At 42.9% G+C, this 25709-nt stretch overlaps 1 protein-coding gene across 4 annotated transcripts in view; it reads left to right on the top strand.

The window, feature by feature from the left end:
* Prune2 (prune homolog 2 with BCH domain) overlaps positions 1–25709 on the top strand; it is a 215175-nt gene that overhangs the window by 163698 nt on the left and 25768 nt on the right. For 3 of the 4 annotated variants that reach the window (XM_070035783.1, XM_070035782.1, XM_070035780.1), the window contains exons 10-12: positions 9132–9211; positions 9948–10148; positions 19985–20158. In XM_070035783.1, coding sequence (XP_069891884.1) covers positions 9132–9211; positions 9948–10148; positions 19985–20158 — 455 coding nt within the window. The remainder of the gene's footprint in view (positions 1–9131; positions 9212–9947; positions 10149–19984; positions 20159–25709) is intronic. The other variant, XM_070035781.1, reaches the window with a different exon arrangement.

Genomic DNA, 25709 nt, shown 5'->3' with positions numbered 1-25709 from the left:
ATCCATTTATGAACTGGGCACTGGTAGCTCCCGCTTGTAATCCCCGGCTTCTTAGGAGACCAGAGCTGATGATCACAGTTCAGAACCATCCTGGGCAGACTTTTATCTCCAATTAATCAGCAAAAGCCAGAAGTGGAGCTGTGCCTCAAGTAGTAGAGGATTAGCCTTGAGCAAAAATGCTAAGGGACAGTGTCCAGGCCATGAGTTCAAATCCCAGCATAGACACTAAAAAAACCAAAAGGAAAGAAAAAAAAAAACAAGCCATTTATGTTATATTCAGGGAGAAGTCAGCAACCCTTCTGATGGTGTAGAAAGTAGTTTTCGTCAACTCACAGATTTTTAGAATTCAACCTCTCCTAAGAAGCTTGCACTGTGTCCCTGCTGCTCTGAACCTCTATCTGACATTTGTGGGCATTTCTGAGTTCCCTGGTGAAAATGGTATTTGGGTGAATGCTGCCTGCTTAGCTCTCTCTTCTTTGCTGTCCTGTCCTTTCCCTATGTCCATCCTGCCTTGTCTCTCCTGCCCATCTGGCTTCTGCTAGGACTCTTTCTGGCTACAATGCTGATCAATTCTGGGGGTTGGAGTTGGGAAAGAACTGACATGGTAGTAATCTGATTCAAGGGCTTGACCTCGGCTTCCTGTTGAGGGACCTCTGGTCCTTGGTATCAGCTTGGGGAGCTGAGTGGGAATCCCTTCTGGTCTGGCTGGCCTCTCGTCTTGAGCAATGTGATAAGTGCTCTGGGAACTGCCAGGACCTGTGCTGTTCTCCTCAAAGTCACTGTTTCTTTATCAGACCAGAATCCGGAACTGGCAATCCGCCAGCCTCTAAGCTAATTTATGCACCTAACAAAGAAAGCGGAAGCTTTTTTTTTAATCTCTATTTCTAGAAAAAGTAACTTTATCAGACCTGCTTATCTTACTTACATAAGAGGAAGCCCGAAGAATTTGAGTAATTCTGACACAAAGGAACTTTCTGTGTATTTAACGATTGTCACAAAATACATCAGAGTAACTATCTGATAATTTTGCTAATGAACAATTAACTGCCGGTCCTGACTCGATTACCCTACGTCTTTGGAGCTTTGTTTTTCGGGAGCCAATCTTGGAAGGATGATTTTTACCCTATAAAGGGCTCTGGCTGCTACCGAGGTAGTGCCAGGAAGTATAAGTATCTAGAAATGTGATCTGTATCTCTTAGGGCCAGTACCCGCTCTTCTGTTCACCTCAGAGTAAAGAGAACCTGGCCTTGGACCTGGCAAGTCCTGCAACAATCCTTCGTCTCCACATCCAGATGTGTAAAACAGACAAGTCTTGATTTGTACTATTCTAGGGACAACAGGGAACCTTGGACTACTGAGAAAAATGTTCTGTGTATAGGTCATTCTTTGTACGGTCAGGCCTGTGGTCATGCTTTTGTTGGCTTTCTTTATTAAGAATTACATGCGGTTTCAGGTGGGATCCAGTCTCTCATGGGAGAATTCCATTTACACCGATGTCCTTCACTGGTTGGCATTCATGACTATTAAGGGACCACATTTGAGTTAGTATAAATAGAATGAAGACACCTAACAGCACTGTGTCTTCTCTGACTTAATTAAACAGTTGAGTGGCACTGTTAGCTAAGACAGCTTATTTTCTAAAAATTAATTTAAAAATGTATGTGCTGGTACTGGGACTTGAACTCACAGCTTCAAGTTCTTGCTCAGCTTTTTTTGCTTACTGCCATTGCTTTATCACTTGAGTCATACCTCCACTTCCAGCTTTCTACTAGTTAACTGGAAACAAGAGTCTTATATTTGTCTGTCTGGACTGGCTTCCAAATGTGAGTCTCAGATCTCAGACTCTTGAGAAGCTAGGTTTATGGACATGAGACCCGTGTGTGTGTGTGTGTGTGTGTGTGTGTGTGTGTGTGTGTGTGTGTGTGTGTGTGTGTGTGTGTGTGTGTGTGTGTGTGTGTGTGTGTGTGTGTGTGTGTGTGTGTGTGCCAGTCTTGGGGCTTTAACTCAGGGTCTGGGTGCTGTCCCTGAGCCTTCTTGCTTAAGGCTAGAGCACATTAGCCACAGCTCCATTTCCAGCCTTTTTGAGCAGTTTATTGGAGATAAGAGTCTCATGGACTTTCATGCTTGGGCTGGCTTTGAACCATGATCCTCAGATCTCAGCCTCCTGAGTAGTGTGCCCAACCTTACAAACTTCCTATCTCTTCCCCCTCCAGAATAGCTGGGACCACATGCATAAGCCTTCAAGTTTCTTTTGTAAGCAGCATGGCTTAAAGCCTAAGTGACAGGGCCCGCTATGACAGCCCCATATCTCAGTGTTGTAGTTGGTTAGTTAGTTAGTTAGTTAGTTAGTTCTTTGAGGTATTAGCTGATGTTTCAGTCAGTAGACATTTTCTTGTTCTTCAGTGGATTTCCAGTGAATGCTACCTCATAAGCACTACCAAGTGACCTCACAGTTTCCCTGGGTTCTTAAGGTCATCTGTCTTCAATAACCTGAGATGAATTTTCATTTACTTTCTTGGTTTGGGCCTCCGATATCACTCAGGTAATACACACGGAGATATGCTTGGCACATAACTAGCATCCCTGAGTCTTGTAGCTGCCGAGGTGACGGGCAGATGATGCTTTGCATGGCCAGAGAACAGAATTTGCCCTCAGTCCCTTTTCTTTAAGAGGAGAAGTTTCTTAAGGCCCATGGCTTTGTTTAGCAGTTCATGTTTACAGCTTATGCCCAGCCCCTAGAGAGCGCATCTCCTGGGAGGCAGTAGTAAGTTCTGGGTCTAATCTAGAAATCCTATATGCTGCCTTCTCAGTATCTTCTTAGCAATGACATGTATGACACCTGGGAATTTCACTGGATTTCTTTTTATTTATTTATTTTTAATTGTTATTATAAAGGTGATATGCAGAGAGGCTATAGTTGGCATAAGTCAAATAAAGAGTGCATTTCTTTTTTTTGGGGGGGGGGTCCGGTTGTGGGGCCTGAACTCTGGGCCTGGGTGCTGTCCCTCAGCTCTTCAGCTCAAGGCTAGCACTCTACCACTTGAGCCACAGCGCCACTTCCAGCTTTTTTCTTTTTTGCTTATGTGGTGCTGAGGAATCGAACCCAGGGCCTCATGCATGCAAGGCAAGCGCTCTAACACTGAGCCACCTTCCCAGCCCCAAGAGTGCATTTCTTTTGGACAATGTCACCCCTTCCCTTGCATGCTCCCGACTTTCCCTGCTTGTCCCTGCCTACAAGTCGTAGAGTTCATTCTCAATGTAGTATCTAGTGAGCCACTGCTGCATTTGTTCACTGTTTGTCCTCCATTTCTGTGCCCCAGTTATCCTCCCCCTACCCCCTACCCAGGAACAAAACAAAAAAGAGAAGAAAACCTGGTTTCCATTTTCTTGGAGTTCCTTTTGATAAATATTACTTTATATGATCAGAGGCACATAGGCATGATGCCTTTGCATAGTATCCTCCTTTGGTCTCTGTGTGTGTGAATACCTAGAGCCCTGTATAATTTACCATGTCCTGGTATATTTTAGATCTAGCTTCTGTATATGAGAGCCTAGATTACTTTCAAGTTACTTTTGGTTTTGTATGTTTGTTTTTTTGCCAGTCCTGGGCTTTGAACTCAGGTTCTGGGCACTGTTCCTGAGCTTCTTTTGCTCAAGGCTAGCACTTTCCCACCTGAGCCACAGCACTAGTTCCAGCTTTTTCTGTTTATGTGGTACTGAGGAATTGAACCTAGGGCTTCATGCATGCTAGGGCAAGCACTCTACCACTGAGCCACATTTCCAGCCCTCAGGTTACCTTTGGATACTCTGTTTCCTAGGGATTCTTTTTTTTTTTTTGGTATTTATAATGAGGTAGTAGTCTCGTTTTAGGGCCAAGATACATTCTGTGAATAGTACTAAACCCTATATATGCATGCTATGTTTTGTCTCCTATGTTCATGCCTGTGATAAAAGTTTTTCAATCAATTAACATCAGTAACTGGCAATAAAAATAGAATACTTACAATAATATATTGGAATATAGTTCTTTAAAACTCATGGATTATTTATTTGTGGAATTATCCATTGAGTATTTTCAGATTGCAGCTGGGTGGTAACCGAAGCAATAGAGACTAAAGAAGCTATGGCTATGGAGAAAACGGTTCAGGGCATTCTACCCACCAGCCACAGCACAGACTCCTTCCTCTCTCTCAAAATTAATAGATATTTTTTATTAAATTTATGTGACCATTTATTTAGGTGTGCAGTTGAAGTGTCTATGGACACTAGTATAACATCCTCTCAAAGTAATTGTACTGAAATCAAGTGATGACAAATGAATGAAGGAAGAGGGAAAAGAGGCGGTGGGGAAGAATGAGGAAGGGACGGCGCTGATCAGGAAGCACTGACCACTGAGACCCCTTTGTACAACCTTTTGAAGTTCAGAAAAAGAAATGTAAATAAATAAATCAAACGCCAATTTCAAGGAAAAGTCATAAGTAAACTAAATAAGCAATCGGTGACTCTCACCCAAACCATAAAGGTGATATATTAACATTCATTCATTGAATATATGAAAGCATTCAATGCCTTTCTGAGCTTTGATCCCCATTCATAAAAATCATTCTTCCGGGCTTTAGCAACCCAGATTACAAGACATCCATGTAGGACTTGATTGAGAATGTTAGGCAAGGGGTTATCAAAATTGGGAAATAAACTTTTGAACATAATGTTGAGTCAGATACTCCCTGTGACGCACACAATAAAAGCTAACTGTGTACCAGGCGTGAAGAACCTTTCTTCTGCCAAGAGCCATTCGGACATTTATGACACCATTTATGGGCACGTGAAATGATCCATACAGGTAGATGACCACTGCAAGCCAACGAGAAGCATCTGTATCTGTTCCAAGAACCAAGTGACTTCTTGGACCTCCTGTGGCTGGACATCCCTCACAGAAGCACACATAGGAGACATAAACACTCTCATAAACAGACAGGACAAAAATTCATTTCTTATTCACAGAGCCAGTGAGCTTCAGTCGGCTTCTGTGCTCCTCACGGGCACTGGGCACATGCCCAAGGGAGACATTCCTAGCCACGGATGCAAGAAGGCAATATCCCCTCATCCATTCACTCCTACCTCTCCTGCTCAGAAGGACGTCCCCACTTCACTGTCCTTGACTAGCCAAGGCAGGTTATGTGGCCACTAAATCCCCAGCAGGCAGAGAAAATGCAATATTACCATATACCCAAAAGGCAAAGAGCCGGGGAAAATCGGTGAAAATATAATAATATTACAACACTGTCCAGCACAGAAGTCATGAAACAATTCTGACACGTCCTCTAGATGGAGACATGTCTCTAGTTCAGCCACACTAGAGTTAGGCTTGTGTCTCCATTCCTCCACCCCAACCCCACTAGCCTCTGCTTGGCTCTACTCTGTCGCTGGAAAGCCCCAGGTTAAGTATGTGTTACAGGGGGAAAAGACAACCTAGCCTCGGACTTTTCATCACGCTCCTGAAACTATAATCTCACTACGCTACCAACTACCTTGTTTGGTTTGGCCACTTCATTTCTACAGATATTTATGAGCATACTCTATGCGTGTGTTTGCAGCGTTTTCAAAGGGTATGGCTGGGATTTCTCTCAGATTTGCTTGGGAGAGAGTCACAGCCTTCAGTCCTTTCCTTCCCCAAGGACTGCCACCACTAGCTTTCCAGCACCTTCTTCACAGGGTGTCTGTGTTGTGCTGAAAGGAGTACTGAACATCCGAGAGTTTGGGGGCGTTTCCAGGCTCTGTGCAGATTTGTACAGCTGTGAAATACTGTCTTACCTGGTCACATGCCTAACTCATGCTGACCTTCGTAATGTGTTGTCTAACGGTGACACACTCTTGCACTCTGCTTTGGATATCGTTTTTAAATGAAGGGGGATGGAGGATCCTGAAAGTCAGGCCCTGGCTCTTCTGTGGATCGTATTTCTTCCCCATAATCACTACACTATTGGGTATTTATAATAATCAAATCACACATACAAACATAGTTGGCTGACCTTAGATTTCAGTAGCCTGTCAATAGGAATAAGGGGATTGATTGTAACTCAGAGCAGAGCCAGGATCTCCTAGCCAGGGTTCCTGTGATTATTCCACAACATGGCCAAATATTTTTTTTAAAAATCTGTGAAATTGATGTTGATTTTATCTGTTCATATAAATCACTTTCCTGTTTATTTTCTGGGTAAGGCATGAACTTTGGGGTGCTGTGTCAAGACCATAGGAATCTGATGTCTTTGTTCATTGACTTTTAGGCAGAGGTCTAGAGGAGTAACACACATGTTCCTTGACTTTTAAACAGAGGACTAGAGGAATAACACAAGTGCATTTAGAGTCTTTCAGGTGCAAACTTTCAGCTCAATGTGTGTTACCGGATATTGGCTTGTACTGAGTGCTGGATACTGAGTCAGACCCCTCAGGACGCAAAGCACTACCATGATAATCGATGATAGTTTTCTTTAAATGCTCATGTTCAGCATGCCTCACTCTCCTTTAATGGATGAGAAACTGAGGCAGGAAAAAAAAGATGAAATAACTTACCATTTAGCTCACAGGATGTATCAGAACTAAGGGGTTGAAATCCAACTGCTCTCAACCACATTAAGTAGAATTGGGTCATGAAAACAAAACAAAACAAAACAAAAAAACCCACAACACCTGACAAACTTCTGTAGCTTTAGAAACTGCCTCCCATCTCTGAGTTCCAGGACTTGCAGGACTGGGCTCAGCCCCAGCCTTCTCATTGCATTTGGTATTCTCTCACCTAGTAAACACAGTGGAGCTCTGTGTGACAAAGGCTGTCTTGTTCCTGCTAATGTATTACTGCCTTGCTTTGCTGATTCCTTACTCACTTGCGTGTATGTGTGTGTGTGCGCTGGGGCTTTATGCAAATATTCTATCCCCAAGATACACTCCCAGACTTCTCTGTCTCAATGATAAGGTGCAGGTTTAGTTTATAAGACCACACAGGGGCAAAGCCATTGGCACTCTATAGAGAAAAGAAACTCCCTTTGTTAGGCTTCTGTTACTGCAACAAAATATCTGTGATTATCAACTTACAAGGAGAAAAGAATTATTCTGGTTTATGGTTTCGGTTTACAGACCATGTTCCAGTGGCAAGGGAAAACATCATGGCACCTGCTCATTGAGCAGCAAAGAAGGGGGGAAGGGGAGCTACTGTTTCAATATTCCTTTCAAGGTCATGTACCCAATTACCTAACTTCCTCCCACTAGTCCCCTCTGAAAACTTCCACCACCTCCCAATGGCTTCATAGGCTGGTGATCATGTCTTGAGCATATGGACCTTTACAGACATTAAAGAGCCAAACCATAGTATTCCCTTGTGCTGTGGTCATAAAGAAGCCTGTAGAGTAGGTAAGACACAGGCACTTCTCTTCATGAGAGCAGCTCTGAAATGCGCATTTCAATCCATCATCTCAGTTCCACTATGAGGAAGAGGAAAGAGGGTCTGTTTTGTTTCTCTATTCTCAACACTCAGGCACTCAATACATATTTGTTGAATAAACAAAGCAAGTGCAGTTATCACTAGACACATAGAGTTTATTTTATTACCATAGTAGATTTTTTATATCAAAAATATTTGACTTGGATCTTTGAGAAGTTGATCAAACTCAAACTGGGAGAACCAGACATACACCGAGAAAAGATTCAAGAAACAAAGAAAAAGAACTAAATGTGGAACTTCAACGTAAAGTTAGCATGTTTAAATTTAGGTTAGTGCGTTTGTCATGAGGAATCATCCTAGATGGTTGAAATTATATGGGAGCTAACAAGAAGAAAATTACAAATCACAGTCCTTAAGGATTTACTGAATAAGAGGCAGGGAATAAAAATAAGTCAAGATAGCTGTGACTCAGGTCTGTGATGCTAGCTCCTTTGAAGACTAAGATCCAGAAGGATAATGTTTCCAAGCCATCCCAGGCAGAAAACTCCACTTAACTTCACTTAACTTCTCCAATTAACTTCATCTCCAATTAACCAGCTGGGATGGAGGTATGGTCTAGTGGTAGAGTGTCAGTCAAGGAAACAAACTCAGCAAGTGGGAGGCCCTGAATTCAAACCCTAGACTGACCAAAAAAAAAAAAAGGGGAGAAACTCCTGGTCTACAGTGGTCAACATACTAGAAGAGCATATGGATTGGTCAGGATTTTCTCTACCTTGTCCTTTTCCCTGCATGTGTCTTACCAAGTAACCTCATGCAAATGAGCCTGAGACCATTACTGAGTAGAGACAAGAGATGGCACATTGTCGCCAGAGCCCTCTTCACCACTACATGCCACTGTGAATGTTTAAACCTCCAAAGAAATGGAGCAAAACAGAATTAGCTCATATATTCACACGTCTGTTCATATATATCTTATGTACATAAAGATATGTACACAGCCGGGCGCTGGTGGCTCACGGCTGTAATCCTAGCTACTCAGGAGGCTGAGATCTGAGGATCGCGGTTCAAAGCCAGCCCGGGCAGGAGAGACCGTGAGACTTCTATCTCCAAAAAACCACCAGAAAACCAGAAGTGGCGCTGTAGCTCAAGTGGTAGAGTGCTCGCCTTGAGCTGAAGAGCTGAGGGACAGCGCCTAGGCCCAGAGTTCAAGCCCCACGGCCGACCAAAAAAAAAAAAAAGATATGTACACATATCCATCCATACATAAAAAAGATTTTTATATCATATGTAAAACATACACAAGTATATATGCTCATATACGTAATGTATATATAATATATTGTATCATACATGTATGTGTATGATATTTGTGTATATATATATATTTGAAAATGCATATTAACTACGCCCCAAATTCTATTACTTGTTAAGTGTTTGCATTTCCATCTTTTCCAGTTTTACTTGGAATGTATTTACTCAGGTGTGCTGGTAGGGAAAGTGACCATACATGGGTGAAATTCGTGTTCATGGCTGTCATGCGTGGTAACTGCAGAAACTATTCTAATGTGAGGTCGTATATATATATATTTGGGTCACCTTAATTGCACTGGAAATGTCCTAGAATCTTTGGGTTTTCTTTTCAGTGAAAATCAAGTCTATGCAATCGTCCATGCTCTCTTTTTCTTTCCTCCAGACCCCTGTCAGACGATGTAGGAATGGACCTCCCCTTTGAGGCGGGAGTGTTGAGTCCCAGCTCTGCAGACATGAGGCCGGGTGAGAGGAGCATTTGCTCATTTTCTTCCGCGGTATTCTGCATGCAAACATTTTCATTATTCACCAAGAGGGCCATTTTCTCTGCATTCAGTGTGTGATCTCAGTGAAGAGGGGGAAAAAATGTGTGAGGAAAAAGGTGTCGGGCTCAATTTAGTTCGTTTCAGAGATGACTTGAATATTGAAGTTCCTTATTTGGGTCACTCGATCTCTCAGACCCCAGCTTTATCTGCCTGTGTGTTCAGTCTGTGGGACTTGGCTTACGGCTAGCACTCAACCACGTTGAACCACAGCACCACTTCCAGTTTTCTGGTGGTTAATCGGAGATGAGTCTCACAGACTTTCCTGCCCGGGCTGGCATTGAACCACAATCCTCAGATCTCAGCTCCCTGAGTAGCTAGGATTACAGGCATGAGCCACCAGCACCTGGCTCAGTAATCTTTTAAACCACACCAAATTGGGGCTGAGGATGTAGCTGAGTGGTAGAGGGCTTGCCTAATATTTGCAAGGCCTTGGGTTCAATCCCTCGTATGCAAAACGAGAAAGCCCTTCCTACATACACAAAAACACCCTTATACCGGGAGGGTTTAACCCCAACACATGCTCAAAAGAAATTTGAAATGTTTATTTGTGACTTACTTGATTCTTTCTTTGCACGGCAGCTCCTCCTTGGTCAAGGAGATTTTCAGTGCCAGCCCTGTGTGTAGTCTAATAACGTGGCTATTATTTCCTCCCATAGAACCTCCGAATTCTCTGGGTCTCAATGGCACTCATCCTCGGAGAATCAAACTCACAGCACCAAATATCAACCTCTCTCTGGACCAAAGCGAAGGTTCTATTCTTTCTGATGATAACCTGGACAGTCCAGATGAAATTGATATCAATGTCGATGAACTTGACACCCCCGATGAAGCAGATTCTTTTGACTACACTGGTCATGGTAAGTCACTAAGCTTTTGAGACTAAATAGCTTGCAAATAAGCCTCTTATTTTTGTGCTACTGGCTCCTTTCTGTGATTTCTAGATGCTTCTGTTTGCATCTCTGTCCTAGGTGTCGAGGACAGAGATCTCTGTCTCATACTATGAGCAGAGGTTGCTCCTTCCTTCTTACCTTCCTTGATTTCTTTCTATTGGTTGTGGGCCCTGAACTCTGGGCCTGGGCGCTGTCCCTCTGCTCTTCAGCTCAAGGCTAGTGCTCTACCACTTGAGCCACGGTGCCACTTCCCGCTTTTTCTGCTTATGTGGTGCTGAGGAATCGAACCCAGGGCTTCACTCTACCACTGAGCCACCTTCCCAGCCATGGTTGCTCATTTCTAACTGTTGCTCTTTTGTCCACCACATACTCTATGCCAGGCCTTGTGCTAGCACTAGGGGATGTGGAAAGTTTGTTACAGGTCATGGTGTAGAAAACTGAGGCTCCAGTTTTGCAGGGAAAGAGAGTTTCATCTAAAAGATAAAATGTGCATAGGAGAAAGCAGACCTAATGGATTTGTTTTGTTCCTACAAGCTCTCATTTTCTGGACAGCTCATGCACCCAGACCCCTTCCATGACTGACCCCTCCTCTTTCCACCAATCCCAGGCAAATGTCACTTCTCAATGGCGTCCCTGGATCTCTGCAGTCAGGGGTGATCCCCATCTGGTCCCTAGCCTATCAAACTTGATCCTAGAATTCATTCATTTGACTTTTCACGTCCCCATATGGAACGTGTACTAGTTAACTATTCATCTGCATGTTTCCTGTCTTATTTTTCCCACTAGAACAGATCCTCCATCAGGATAGGGACTTTCTTATGCTGTATCTCCCATAAAATAGAAAGAAAGAAAGGATGTGTAGTGAAAAGACAGAAAGGAAGAATGTGAATGAATCTGAGCTGAGTTCTTGGTATTGCTCTTGATATTTGGCTTGTCAAGAAGCATATATTGCTGGGCGCTGTTGGCTCACGCCTGTAATCCTAGCCACTTAGGAGGCTGAGATCTGAGGATCGTGGTTCAGAGCCAGCCCAGGCTGGTAAGTCCAAAAGACTCTTATCTCCACTTAGCCACCAGAAAACCAGAAGTGGTGCTGTGGCTCAAAGTGGTAGAGCGCTAGCCTTGAGCATAGGGACAGCGCCCAGACTCTGAGTTCAAGCCTTATGACTGACAAAAAAAAAAGTATACACAAAATAAATCATTTACTTAGAAATACATATAGAAGAATATGGTTTGTTGTACTTTTAGCCAGATTGGGTTTTTCTCTAAAGTTATCAATGAAAATTGGGGTGAGCCTGGCAGTAGAGGCTTGCACCTACAATTCTAGCTACTCGGGAGGCTGAGATCTGATTGAGGTTCAAAGCCAGCCCAGGAAGCCATTGAGAGCCTCTATCTCCAGTTAACTAGCAAATAGCTAGAAGCAGAGATGTGGCTTAAGTAGTAGAATGTCAACTGGGAGTGAAAATGCTAAGTAAGAGCATGAGACTCTGAGTTCAAGTACCAGTATTAGCACAAGGAAGGAAGGAAGGAAGGAAGGAAGGAAGGCAAGCATCAGAGGGAGAGAGGGAAGGAGAGATGGAGGGGGAATCAAAGTGAAATGTAAGAACCATGGTTCTTGCTTTTCTTCTTTGTAAAAATTCTAGTCTTAAAGAGCACCACCACCATTAATCAATGCCTCAACTTTCAAAGATAGAGCTAATTCCATTAGCTCTACTCATAGGAGAGCATAATTAGGAATTTCATCAAATTAGCTAATTTGTTAAAGCAATGGTCATCAAGCCACTGGAGCTATAACAGTGACCAGAGGAGATTTAAACCTTGCTTCACAAGAGTTTAAGCCTTTACTCCTCAAGTTAAAAAAAATGCTACTTATTTTGAAGTTTCTTATGTGTATGCAGGGTCTTCTGTTTTACTTTTCTCATGTTTATGAATTTTTTCAGTTTTCCCTTGGCATCCATGGCAGATTGGATCCCTGACCCCAGACAAACACAAATCCAAACATGCTCCAGTTTCTTCATATAAAATGGCATAGCACTTGCACAGAACCTACACAAGATTTCATGTACTTTAACTCATCTTTAGATTAACTATAATATCGAGTATGAGGTAAACACCATGGAAGCGGTCATATTGTTTAGGGAGTAATGATAGGGAAAAAATTCTGTACGTCTTCAGTACAGATTTACCCCCTCCCACCCCCACCCTCCTGTTTCCTATCTGTCTTTGGTTAAACTTTGAACGTGGACCTCACAGATAAGGAAGATCAACTCTGGTTATCAGGGCGTCTGATCCCACACTTTATAATATATAAAGATGAAAAGAAAAGATAAAAAGGTCTTGACGTTCTGTTTGCGGCTGCTACCCCAGCTCTCCGTCCATCCCAGCCCCACCCTGCCCCTCCATCCACTCTGGCAGCCCTCAGCACTTCTATTTAGAATCTCCCAGAAGACAGCTGTGGTCCCACCCAGCTGCTCCTCCTTTTCCGCCCCCTTCACTTCCCTGTTTCTGTGGAGTGCTTTGTCACCACATGTGAACCTTTTATTTTTATAAATAGTAAAACTGTCAGGCAAAAGTGGCGGTGGCTGAGCAAGCTGGTAATTCACGCTGCCACTTGCTGACATGACTCTTTGCATTGCGTTGACACAGTTCTGTGGCAAGAACCAGCTTAATGGCCACACCTCTCCTCATAGGTCTTAAACTCCAGGGACCAAATTTTCACAGAAGTTCCATTCGAAACTTCACCTTGATTTTCCAATGAAAAGTGTATTCAGGGACACTGTGCTAAACAAACAGACAATGAAGCAAAAAACATGAAAAGACAAAGGTATGTCTGCAGAGCTCTATTTGTAAAGGTGCAGAGATGGTTAAGAAGAGCAGGATGTAAAGGTATTTTAGCTCTGAGACATGAAATAAGCACTTCAAAATTGCACCTTTGGAGAATTAGTTCTTTGAGCATTTTGAATTAGTCATAGCTATTTCTAAATAAAATGGAAGTTTTTCCAAGACCTTTGTTCCTAATTTATTTCATTGAATGAACATTTATGGTGCCTGTGATGTGTAGGATTCATCCTAGGTGTTTTAGATGTAGAACTGTTTTTGTTTGTTTGTTTTTATTTTTGTCAGTCCTGGGGCTTGAACTCTGGGTCTGGGCACTGTCCCTCAGCTATTCAGCTCAAGGCTGGCGCTCTACCACTTGAGCCACAGTGCCACTTCAGGCTTTTTCTGTTTATCTGGTGCTGAGGAATCGAACCCAGGGCCTCATGTATGCCAGGCAAGCACTCTACCACTGAGCCACTTTCCCAGCCTCTAGAACTGTGTGTGTGTGTGTATATATATATATATATTTTTTTTTTTTTTTTGTCAGTTTTGGGGCTTGAAATCTGGGCCTGGGCGCTGTCCCTCAGCTCTTCAACTGAAGGTGAGCACTCTACCACTTGAGCCACAGTGCCACTTCCAGTTTTCTGGTGGTTTATTGGAGATAAGAGCCTCATGGACTTTCCTGCCTAGGCTGGCTTTGAACAGTGATCCTCAGATCTCAGCCTCTGGAGTAGCTAGGATTACAGGTGTGAGCCACCAATGCCCGGCTTGTAATATACGTTTATTCCTATCATTAAGGTATTGTATAGAAAGGTAGAACTATTTTTATTCTCACATCTGCTTTATAAAATTTCCCTGTTTTATAGAGGAAAGCACTGAGGCGTAAAGAGGGCACATGATTTGCCCAAGGTTACATGGGTAGTAGATGGCAGGACTGGCACAAAAACCAGCAAATGTCTTGACTCCTGACCTGTGCTGCTTCTCTATAAATATAGTGACAATGGAAAAAACAGGGTCTTTTGCTGGTTTGACACATTTATCATGTAAATGATAAATGTGATCCTGCTGTGTTCACGCTGTGAACACCTTCACTGTACAGACAGAAGCAAAGACTTGTCATTTGCGTGTTTTATTCAGTAGTCAAGGTCATGGGAAAAAAAACGACACAAAAAAATTAGTGTCTCTTTCCAAAGATGTTCAATTGATCTCCACTTCCAAGCAGTTTTCTTTAATCATTGTGTCCAAAATGGCGGGTAAATGTAATTTAGAATATGGGTATAACCAAAGCTTGATTTCCTTTGGTATTTACAATGTATGAAAGCTCTCAGGAAAACAGGGACATAGAGAAGCACTTAGAGAGCACTCTTTCATATTAAATCAGTTTTGTTTTGTTTTGAGTGCTTGATGATATCAATTCTAGGGATTCAAAAATATCCAAAGGCTAGGGGGAGAGTGATGACCTCTTTCTGCTCTTCAAACCAAGCATACAGTAATTTGTTTCTTTTCTTTTTGTTTAAACCATAAATCAGATTCCAGCAAAGGCTTTGCTTTCATAAGGTAAATGGAAAAATGATAAAGAATTTTCACCTGCATATTTCTGATAAGACTATTATAGGAAATACTAACATGCTCTTAGACTGAGTCTTCCAAGTAATACTTACAGATTCCCTGGGCACTGTTGTTTCTAGAACCAACTGTTAATGAAAGTCTTGTGAGTTGATAAGGCACCCCAACATTATTTCCAGATAATGAGGACATCACTTTATTTTGTGTCTCTTTTTGTGGTATTTTATATTTCCATAGCCTACAATCCTTGTTTCATTTAGTTCTGCTTCATGTAACCTAATTAAGTGTTAAGCTTACTATGTTTTATCCAATGACTGGAAGTGTGTGTGTGTGTGTGTGTGTGTGTGTGTGTGTGTGTGTGTGTGTGTGTGTGTGTGTGTGCCAATCCTGGGGCTTGAACTCAGGGCCTGGATACTGTTCTTGAGCTTTATTTGCTCAAAGCTAGGACTCTACAACTTGAACCCACTTCTGGCTTTTTGCTGGTTTATTGGATATAAGAGTCTCATGGACTTTTCTGCCTGGGCTGGCTCTGAACTAAGATCCCCAGATATCAGTGTCCTATGTAGCTAGGGCACACCATTAATGGCTGGCTGGCTTGGTATTTTTGTATGTTGAGATTTTTCTATCAAATTAACTTCCTGTTTGCTGTTTGTCACCAAAAGAATTTTGAAGTCTTTATGCATGGTATGCTTCAGCCAAATCTTCTCTGGTGCTCTCATTGTCTGGGCAATATTATAATATAGATAGCCAACCCCCCTATCATAAATATATTTTCCTAGTGATCACATCTCTAGCTAGTCCATAATAATCATCAAGGATGGATTTTCCATTGTAGTCTCTGAAGCATGGAACATTCAAGAGCTTCTGTGCTAATTCATCTCAAAGAGAACAAAAGAAAAGTTCAAGTTTACTCAAGGGAAAGTTTATCATTGAAAGAAAGGAAATAAGCCATTTCCTCATATCGAGGATATGATTCTGAAAAAATAATTATTTGGGAGTGGAATCTTAAATGACAGCTGAATATTTGCAAATAGTCAGAAAATGAAGGCTGACAAGATGATAATGTGTAGTTACAGCAGACCAATTATTAAGATCAGTGGGATATGTCATTCACTAAGGGAGGGAGTAAAGCTATCTTTATTTTTTACTAGCTTATATTCTTGACTGATATAAGTGAAAACCCTAAAATAAAGTGAATGTAACCTAGTTCTTTATTTGTTTTTGTTTTTAATTTGGGGGGCTGGGGATGAACTAGGACATTGACTAGTAATACTAGGCAAGCTCTCTTCCACTCAGCCACATCTGCAGTACTATCCCTTATTCTTGAATAACTCTTTTTCCCCAATTTACATGTGTCAGAAGGGAAAGACGGAGAAAGAGCAACTTGCTAATTCCCACATTTGGGAACATTAGGAATGACACCTCAGTTCAAGGTCATTCTGGTCTACTTAGCAAGAGCTTAATTCAAAATAATAAATAAATGAGGCTATATTTCATCATTATGAGACTGATAAACTGAAAGTACCACCAAAATGAAATCCTTGGGGGCTACGTGTGTGTGTGTGTGTGTATGTGTGTGTATGTGTGTGTGTGTGTGTGTGTGTGTGTGTGTGTGTGTATGTGTGTGTGTGTATGTGTGTGTGTGTCTCTACGTACCAGTACTACCAGTACTGAGGTTTAAACTCTGGGCCTAGACACTGTCCTTTAGGTTTTATTTGTTTGTTTGTTTGTTTGTTTTTGCTAAAGGTTAGTACTTTACTACTTGAGCCATAGCTCCACTTCCAGCTTTTTGCTGGTAAATTGGAGATGAGAGTATTATTGGATTTTCCTGCCTGGACTGGCTTTGAACCACATCCTCAAATCTTAGCCTCCTTGGCACCATTACAGGCATGAGCCACCAGCACCCAGCTCTGAGGACTACTTTTTAAAAGGAGCAGAGTTTCTGAGATATAAAGAAGTGAGTACCATTTGTTGAAAAGACTCTCTTGGTTCCATTGTTCCACCTTGGATCATTTGTTAAAGATCAGCTGACTTAAGCCAAGCACTGGCGGCTCCTGAGGCTAAGATCTGAGGATTGTGGATTAAAGCCAGCTCAGACAGGAAAGTCCCTGAGACTCTTATCACCAATTAACCACCAAAAAGACAGAAGTAGAGCTGTGGCTCAAATAATAGAACACAAGTCTTGAATGGAAAAGCTAAGCAAGAATGAGAAGACCTCTGAGTTCAAGCCCCAGGACCAGCACAAAAACACAAAAGATCCACTGACTATTTTTGTGTGATATATATTTTACTTTTACAACCAGAATTGTAAAAATGTCATATAGAGATGTGTGTGTGTATGTGTGTGTGTGTGTGTGTGTGTGTGTGTGTGTGTGTGTGTGTGTGTGTGTGTGTGCATGCATGCATGCATGCAGATCCTGGGGCTGGAACTCAAGGCCCTGAGCCTTCTCTCTACCACATTGAGCCACAGCTCCACTTCTGTTTTTTTTTTTTTAATTTAATTTAATTTTTTGGTGATAAGTTGGAGATTAGAATCTCCCAGACTTTCCTTCCCTGGCTGGCTTCAAACCACGATTCTCAAATCTCAAATCTCGGGAATAGCTAAGATTACAGGCATGAGCCACTGGCGCTTGGCCCTAGGGGGAAAAAAATTAGTGAAGTTTCAATAAAAGCATGCAGGGGCTGGGCACTGGTGGCTCATACCTGTAATCCTAGCTACTCAGGAGGCTGAGATTTGAGGATCACGGTTCAAAGCCAGCCCAGGCAGAAAAGTCCGTGAGACTCTTATCTCTATCAGAAAACCTGAAGTGGTATTGTGGCACAGAGTGGTAGAGCACTAGCGTTGAGCTGAAGAGCTGAGGAACAGCACCCAGGCCCAGAGTTCAAGCCCCACACTGACCAAACAAAAAAACAAAGCATGCAGGGAAAAATAAAACAGAACTGACTCTCACCCCACAGAGATCACCAGAGTCCAAAGAGAGCAGACCAGATAGTGACAAAGATGGTACAGAGGGTTTGGTTTACTGCAGGCAAGGATGTGTGTGTACATGAATGCCAGAAGACAAGCGCTAGAGCTCCATTCTAGGGAACAGGGACATGAGAAATGGGTTCCTTGCAAAAAGGTCTTATTAGCATCTAGGGTTCCTAACCCCAGTAGAAAAGAAGAAGCGGGAAAGTGTTCAAGACACATGGATAGATTGTGCATGTGACATAGTGCTTGGCTTACAAGCCAGAGTTGCTGAGTCTGTCCTTAATAAGCTTCCAAGAACTGCTGAGAAGACAGGGAATCCACCTGGGCCAGGCGCTGTAGGTGGCTGGTAGCTGTTGGTATTGGCAAGATAGGCTAGGATTGCTTCCCAGTGGAGCCTCATTTTCCTGTTCTAAGTCTTAGGTAATTAGGTACTCAAGAATCCTTAATGAGTGCAGAATCTTCTGGAATGTCACCACTATGCCATGACTCACAGATTAGCTACCTTTCCAGAAGCTTGTCCACACTTTCCAGTGCTTTGAATATTATGGGTAGGCTTCCAAGCTCAGCGTGGGGTATGTTGGTAAAGGCAAATATTAAAGGCACCTTGGGCACAGTTCCTTGATCCAAGGGACTCAGCTCTTCATAAAATATATAAGAATGAGCCAGGCACCAGTGGCTCTTGCTTATAATTCTAGCTACTCAGGAGGCTGAGATCTAAGGATCAAGATACGAAGTCAGCCCAGGCAGACAAATCTGTAAGACTCTGTCTCCAACTAGCCAGCAAAAAGCTAGAAGTAGGAAGTAGAGCCGTGGCTCAAAGCAGTGGACCACTAGCCTTAAGCAAAAAGAGTTCAGAGACAGTGCCCAGGCCGAGTTCAAGTCCATATCCACCAACAACTATATCTATATCTATATCTGTATCTATCTCTATAGGGATGGATTACAAAGGTGAAAATAAACAGCTAGAAGTCGAGGTGCAGTTCAAGTGATAGAGGTCCACCTGTGAGTGAAAATGATAAGCAAGAGCTGGAAGCCCTGATTTCAAGCCCCAGCATTGGAGTCAGTTTTTATCTAATGTTCCTTTTACTGGCTATTACTGTACCTGGAACAGTAGGTGGTAGATAATTTTAAAATTATTGTGATGATTTTTATCATAGTGCCATAGGAGAAGTGCTAGTAAAGTTTGGTGCATAGGTCTTCTTTGTTCTTCTTTTTTTCACCATAGGTCTTCTTTGTACAAATGGAAAAACAAGAGTGGTAATATCTCAGAATTATTGTGGAGGTTATAAATAACATTTCCCTTCCATTTACTTGAACATTTACCAAGCTTTCCTGGTAAAAATACAAACAAGTACTACTTATTTTTGTAAAAACAAAAGAACAAAAAAAAATTCCATGATTACTATTTTTGGATGTCCAAGAGAAATTTTCTTCCCAAAGAATGTTCAGTGGGCTTTATTCTGTCTTGATGCACACACAACTTTAAAAATGTTGGAAGATTTCTGGTCCACATTTACTGCACAAATACTTTCTGTTGTATGTTTTGGCCAATAATGCATGGGAAGTATATCAGATTCTTGTCCAAACATACAAAGTTCAGTGGTGGTGTGAGAATCCTACAGCAGAAGTTGGTAGCATCAAGACACTAAGCTCAAGGCCCCAAACACTCTGAGCAATCAGATGAAGTTCAACACAACCAAGATTATCTGGACTTTGATAAATAGCCTTCCACTCCATCATAAAGACATTCAGGGGCTGGAGGCGTGGCTTAGGGGGTAGAGCACCAGCCAGTGAGCAAAAGTGTCACATACTAAGTTTGAGAATCCCAGTTTTGGAACAACAACAACAACAAAAAAGACCTGCAGTTTTTCACCTGCCTGATGGAGGACTAGTTGGCAGCATCTTCTCCCCTAGGGCACCACAGCTGACATAAAAGATCTGCAGCCTTACTCTCCCACCCCAGCCTGGCCCCAGGAATAGATTCGGCTGTTCAAGTCATCAATAACTAAGACTTCATAGAGTGGACCATATGTTGCCAGGATGCCATTGAATTCTATAAAAGTCATATACAGCCTGGATGCTGATGGCTCACACCTGTGATCCTAGCTACTCAGGAGGCTGAGATCTAAGGATCATGGTTCGAAGCCAGCCAAGGCAGGAAAGTCTGTGAGATTCTTACCTCCAAGTAATTACGAAGAGCTGGAAATTGAACTGTTGCTCAAGTGGTAGAGCTCTACCCTGAGTTCAAAAACTCAGGGACAGTACCCAGGGCTAGAGTTCGAGCCCCAGGACTGGCAAACAAACAAGCAAACAAACAAATAAACAAATGAACAGAATTCACACATAGGAAGAAGCTCCATTTGGTTGGTTCTGGAGGTAACTTGAGATTGAGTTGTTTAGTTGCTCGGTTATGGAGGTCTTGCTCCTTCAGTCATTTATGTTTCATTTCCAGAAGATCCCATGGCCAACAAAGACTCTGGCCAAGAGTCAGAGTCTATTCCAGAGTATACAGCTGAAGAGGAGCGGGAAGACAACCGGCTGTGGAGGACAGTGGTAATTGGAGAGCAAGAACAGCGAATCGACATGAAGGTTATTGAGCCCTACAGGAGAGTCATTTCTCATGGAGGTACTAAGGCTCTTGGTGGATCTAGAAAATAGGGAGGGAGGGAGGGAGGGAGGAAGGCAGGGAGGGAGGGAGGGAAGGAGGCACCATATTCTTTAATTGGAAACCTCAACTAGGTTCAATACGATAGCCCAAAGACCTTATGTTGCAGTGTATGTCAACAGAGAGTTTAGTGTGTGACTTCATCCTCCTTGAGAAATTTGAAAACCTATGTAGGTGAAAAAAACAACAACAACAACTTCCCCATGTTTAAAAAGAAAAATGCTTTTCACAGCCCATATCTGACAGCTACAATTTTCTGGGTAAATGTCTCAGAAGCTATAGTTGTCCCAGGTAATATTGTCCATCTGGAATTCCTATCAATGGGGTGGGGGCTTGAACTGGATAGTTGATAAGAGTAGATAATACCTCGCTGTACTAAGATCCCCTCTTCCAGAAAGCTCCTAATCACAAAATGACTTTTGAATCCTCTTCAGAAGCTTTAGGATTGCTTTGTTGACTCAATTTGGCCATCCTTTTCCCTACATAAAATTGGCTTTCCTGCAAGCTACTTTGTATCTCTGCCTAACAACTTCCCATCCAATCCAAAATCCAAGCATCCATCTGCTGTGTGAAGGAGATGTATTTCCAGTGCTTTCTTGGGGACTCCAGACATATATGTGGCCCTGACTAACTGGGGACTCACAGAAACTGGGATGAACACGAGCAGCACGCTGAACGTTGCCGACTTCAGAAAGCATCAGTGGCATGTTGATTTTTCTGCTGCATGCATCTCTTTCCTGCAGGCTTCGGGCACCTCTTTAAACACCCAGCTGTCCCAGAAAAAGTACACGCTGACAAGGCAACTCCTGCTTTCAACTTCCTCTCTTCCTTAATAGGGTCAGGGCGGGAAATAAAGAGCCCTAGCACTGCATTAAACTAGTAGCACGTGTTTTGTTGTTACCACGGTCAAACATCCGTTATTCGGAGGTCCTTCACTGCTACCCCATGGATTGTCACCTCCCATGTGGGGCGTGGGGCGTGGAATCACCCGGGGAAGCTGACCACGACAGTGATGGAGCCCTTGGTCTACGACCTTTCTTTGTGACCTTTCACTATGCGACCTGAAATGGCCATATAGCGTCAGCTTTCCAGTTCCTCTTGAGAGAGGCTGAATCTTGCTGAGAGGGATAGATGACTGATCACAGAACCAACCCTCCTTTTTTTTTTTTTGGTCGGTCGTGGGGCCTGAACTCTGGGCCTGGGCGCTGTTCCTCAGCTCTTCAGCTCAAGGCTAGCACCCTACCACTGAACCACCTTCCCAGCCCCAGAGTCAACCCTTTTGTTAAGACAAAAACCACGATCCAACCACAACCTAACGGATCCCTCTCCAAAGTCTTCCTTGTACCACCCATTGGGTATTTTTAGATTGCTTGCTTTGGGGAAATAACATATAAAAGAAAGGCTGACCAAAAGTAGCCTAGATTTACTCTAAAATGTCTAGAAATGCAGAAATGTCTGTTAAAATAAATCCAAGTTACCCAGTGACACACATTTTTGTGTGGTTCTCCAGTGCTTAGCAGTCCTCTTGTTAAGATGGCGAGACCACAGCTGCAGTGCTATTATCACAAGAGTTTCCTACTAGTTTTCTCAAGTGCAGTGAAGTCCCGGGGCTGGGTGGAGGGAGAGAACCAGGATGGAAGGATCATCTTCAGGGCACTGGTGGTGGTCAGAGAAAGCCAGTCTTTGGCCTGTCCGTTTCAATAACATCCAGTTGAGCACCCGTCCCTGCCTTCCCTCCCCTGGCTTTGTCTTCCCCGTTGTGTGTGTGGAGCTTGGCTTTGGTCTATGTGATTGTCCAGTGGGATTGAAAGAGAAGGCTGCTCTCCCCTCCCTGGCGCTGCCTCACTCTCTCCAGGCACCGGGCTGCATGAATGCGCCTCTGGCTGCCCCGCTCGGGCCGTTAGCAGGACGCCAGCTCTTCCTACGCACACACGCTGGACAGCTTTCGTGCTCTGTAGGTAAAAATCGCTCCGATGTTACTTCTGAATTTGCCAAAGCCCTGTTGCATCATGGGAACCTTACACAGTACCACTTTCTTGGGCTTTTAGTTGCCAACCTATTGGGTTTGTCAGAGTGGCTTCTGAGAAGCATTTAAAGAAAGCAGACTCCAAGCTGGCCACTGGTGGTTCACACCTGTAACTCTAGCTACTGCAGGAAGCTGAGATCTGAGGATCATGTTTGAAGCCAGCCCAGGCAAGGAAAACCTAGATAATCTCCAATAAACTACTCCAAAAATAAATAAATAAAAAGAGCCAGAAGTGGAGCTGCGGCTCAAGGGTAGGCCATTAGGGACAGTGCTCAGGCCTTGAGTTCATGCCCCAGGACTGGCACCAAAAAAGAAACAAAGCCGATTGCACATAAAGATGAGTCTTATCTGGTGCTTTCTATTTTGCTCTGAGGATGTGTATCCCATCAGGCCCAATGGGCAGTGCCGGCTGGACAGGTTCTGGGCAGTAAAGTGTGAGCTAGGAGTGATTCGAAGAATCGCCCAAGTCGTCTCCCGAGTCAGATGCTGTTTCACAGCTGTGTTGGAACACATCATTCTATCTTCAGCTTTGTGACCTTAACATGAACTGTTGCCAGAGACCCTGTCCACAATGTAGACTCGTAAGTCCAAGGCCACTTCCTAGTCTCTGACCTTGGTACATCATTTACCATTTCTGAGTCTCGATGACTTTATCAGTCAAATGAAACCATTGTAAAATCCCTGTTTACATCCTGCCACCCGTGAGCCAAGTCTCTGCCATCTGCTTATAAAACAAAAACAAAAAAAAGGAAAAAGAACTGTAGTTGGTTTTGCCCAGCCAACAACGATGGCATGGGGTGAAGTTGAGGCCAGAATTGGCTTTTTAGAACTTGAAAAAGAGCACAGTTGAATCACCCAGGGAAATCATGCCAAGGAATGTTAACAAGGAGTTTCCTTTCTTGTTTTCTTTCTTTTCTTTTCTTTTTTTCACTTGTTTTACTCTAGGAGACTCAGGTAATCTCTGCAGTGTTGCTGGACAAATGATCCTGGAAAGAATGAGGAGAAGAGTTGCTGGCTGGGGTGTGTGTGTGTGTTTGGTTGCGACTGTGACATTTGTCCATTCCATTTGCTGGCCAGCAAACTTGTGTTTCATTCCTTTCCATGGCTTTCTGTGCTGCCTCAGGTAAGGCTGGTCATGATTGTAAACCCAGCACGCTTACACACTCCCTCCTGTACACTTCCTGCTTATTAAGAACAGAGAGGCCGACAAAAGAAACCTTGGAAAAACCAAACTCTATGCATTATGCTATTGCCAGCCTGGAGCTTGAGCTGAATAAGCTGCATACTTTAGGGTAGAAATCGAGGGGTTCACTGACTGTAGAAAGGACTTGGAGCAAAAAAGCAAAAAGTCCTCTTCATTCCAGTTATTGCTCAGGACCAGCATTGTTAACTGTCTCCACAGTGACAGCAGTATTGTGGGTTGTTGGTTTAGGAGGGGAAAAAAAATTATGTGGCAATCCCTTTTTTTTTTTTTTCTGTTTTCTTTCTCCTCTTCTTTCTATTCCCCTCAGCTTCTTTTCTTCTTAAAGTATGTCTACCCAAAAGTACCAAGAGCCATTTTCATTTGTAAATCTCAGCAGGTTTTATATGAAGAAGACATTGCTTGCTTGGACAGTGTCCATGAAATCTTTATTTCATCCCAAGAATTCCTTTACTGACATGAACTCTGGAGAATACAATATTGCTGTTCTAAAGCACGCACAATAATTACATGACATTTAAGATGACCTCAGAAGTACTGCTTATAAAGTTCCTGTAAAAAAATTCTTAAGAATTCTTCAGAAAGGGGAACAAAGCAAACACACATGCACATACAAAACCCCGAAGTCAAAGACCTGAAGTCAAAGAGTGGTCTTGAGCTTGAAATTTTTCTGACACCTTGTGGCAGTCAGCTCCATTGAGACAGACATCGTTTTGCTGGTTTATGAGACTAGATTCATGATATATACTTTGTCTTTTTTTTTTTTGCCAGTCATGGGCCTTGAACTCTGGGCCTGGGCGCTGTCCCTCAGCTCTTCAGCTCAAGGCTAGTGCTCTACCACTTGAGCCACAGTACCACTTCTGGCTTTTTTCTGCTTATGTGGTGCTGAGGAATCGAACCCAGGGCCTCATGCATGCAAGGCAAGCACTCTACCACTGAGCCACCTTCCCAGCCTGTACTTTGTCTTTTAATGAATGTTTTTCTTCTCATTGGGCTCAGTGAATTGCATCTCATTATGGTGTTAGCTAAATCTCCTGTGCTTTGTTGATTTCCACTAAGTTGTGAATTCTCAGAAAAGAAGTTGGTGAGTGGAACACGATTTTTTTTAATGGTAAAATATTTATAGCCAGGAGCCTGTAATCCTAGCCACTTAAAAGGCTGAAATCTAAAGATTGTGGTTCAAAGCCAACCCAGGCAGAAAAGTGTATGAGACTCTTCTCTCCAATTAACCAACCAAAAGAAATGAACCTATGGCTCAAGTGGTAGAGCACCAGCCTTGAGCACAAAAGCTCAGAGAGTGCCAAGGCCTTGAGTTCAAGCCCCAGTATTAGCACCTGTGTGTGCTAATTAGCACCTATTGTAAAAGATGGGTAAAGTAAAATCAAATAAATGCAGAGAAGGTTCTTCAGTGTTCTCTCACAAGTGTGCTGTGTGTGTGTGCTGACGTGGGTGGCTTTTCCTGAACTGCATGGTGTAAACACTGAATAGAGACACCTCAAATTAGCAGTACTTATAGATTCACAGTTTTAGTTATTTTCAGTTGGCTTCACTCTTCCCCTGCCTTTTTTGTGGTGATTGTATACTCTTGTCTTTGTAGAAAACATCTTATTAAATTGCTTTTCAGGAAGTGGAGCTGTGGCTCAAAGTGGTAGAGCACTAGCTTTGAGTGAAAGAACTCTGGAACAGCACTTAGGACCTGAGTTCAAGCCCCACAACTGACCAAAAACAAAAACCCTACAAAAAAACTCTGCATTTCAAGCAGTTAACTTCAACCAAACCTATGCACATTCAGCATAATACTGCCCTACAGTCAGCAGAGGGAGTAACAGTTCTGAAACTAGAAAATATGTTGAGATCTGGGAAGGCTCAGAACTCCTGATTAATGGTTCAGATTAATGATCCTGAAGTCTCAAATAGAATACAAATTGCAGCTTCTTAAACGAGAATATTTTATTATTGTTTTGTACAGATTTGAATTCAGGTCCTGGGAACTATCCCTGAGCTTTTGTGTTCATGGCTAGCACTCTACCACTTTGAGCCACAGCTCTATTGCCTGCTTTTTGGTGGTTAATTGGAAATAAGAGTCTCATGGACTTTTCTGCCCAGGCTGGCTTTGAACCATAATCTTCAGATCTCAGTCCCCTGACTAGCTAGGATTGCAGGCGTGAGCCATCAGAACCAGGCAAAATGAAAATATATTTTTTAAAAATAATAGGGGCTGGAGGCATACCTCAGTAGTCAAACATGCTATACTTGTTCCAGACCCAGGTTCAATCACAAGTACT

This window comes from Dipodomys merriami, unplaced genomic scaffold (assembly GCF_024711535.1).
Source record: "Dipodomys merriami isolate MVZ:Mamm:240054 unplaced genomic scaffold, mDipMer1.0.p SCAF_26, whole genome shotgun sequence".
Classification (NCBI taxonomy): Eukaryota; Metazoa; Chordata; class Mammalia; order Rodentia; family Heteromyidae; genus Dipodomys; species Dipodomys merriami.
The sequence above is the reverse complement of the archived record's forward strand: the minus strand, read 5'-3'. Positions and strand labels throughout refer to the sequence as shown.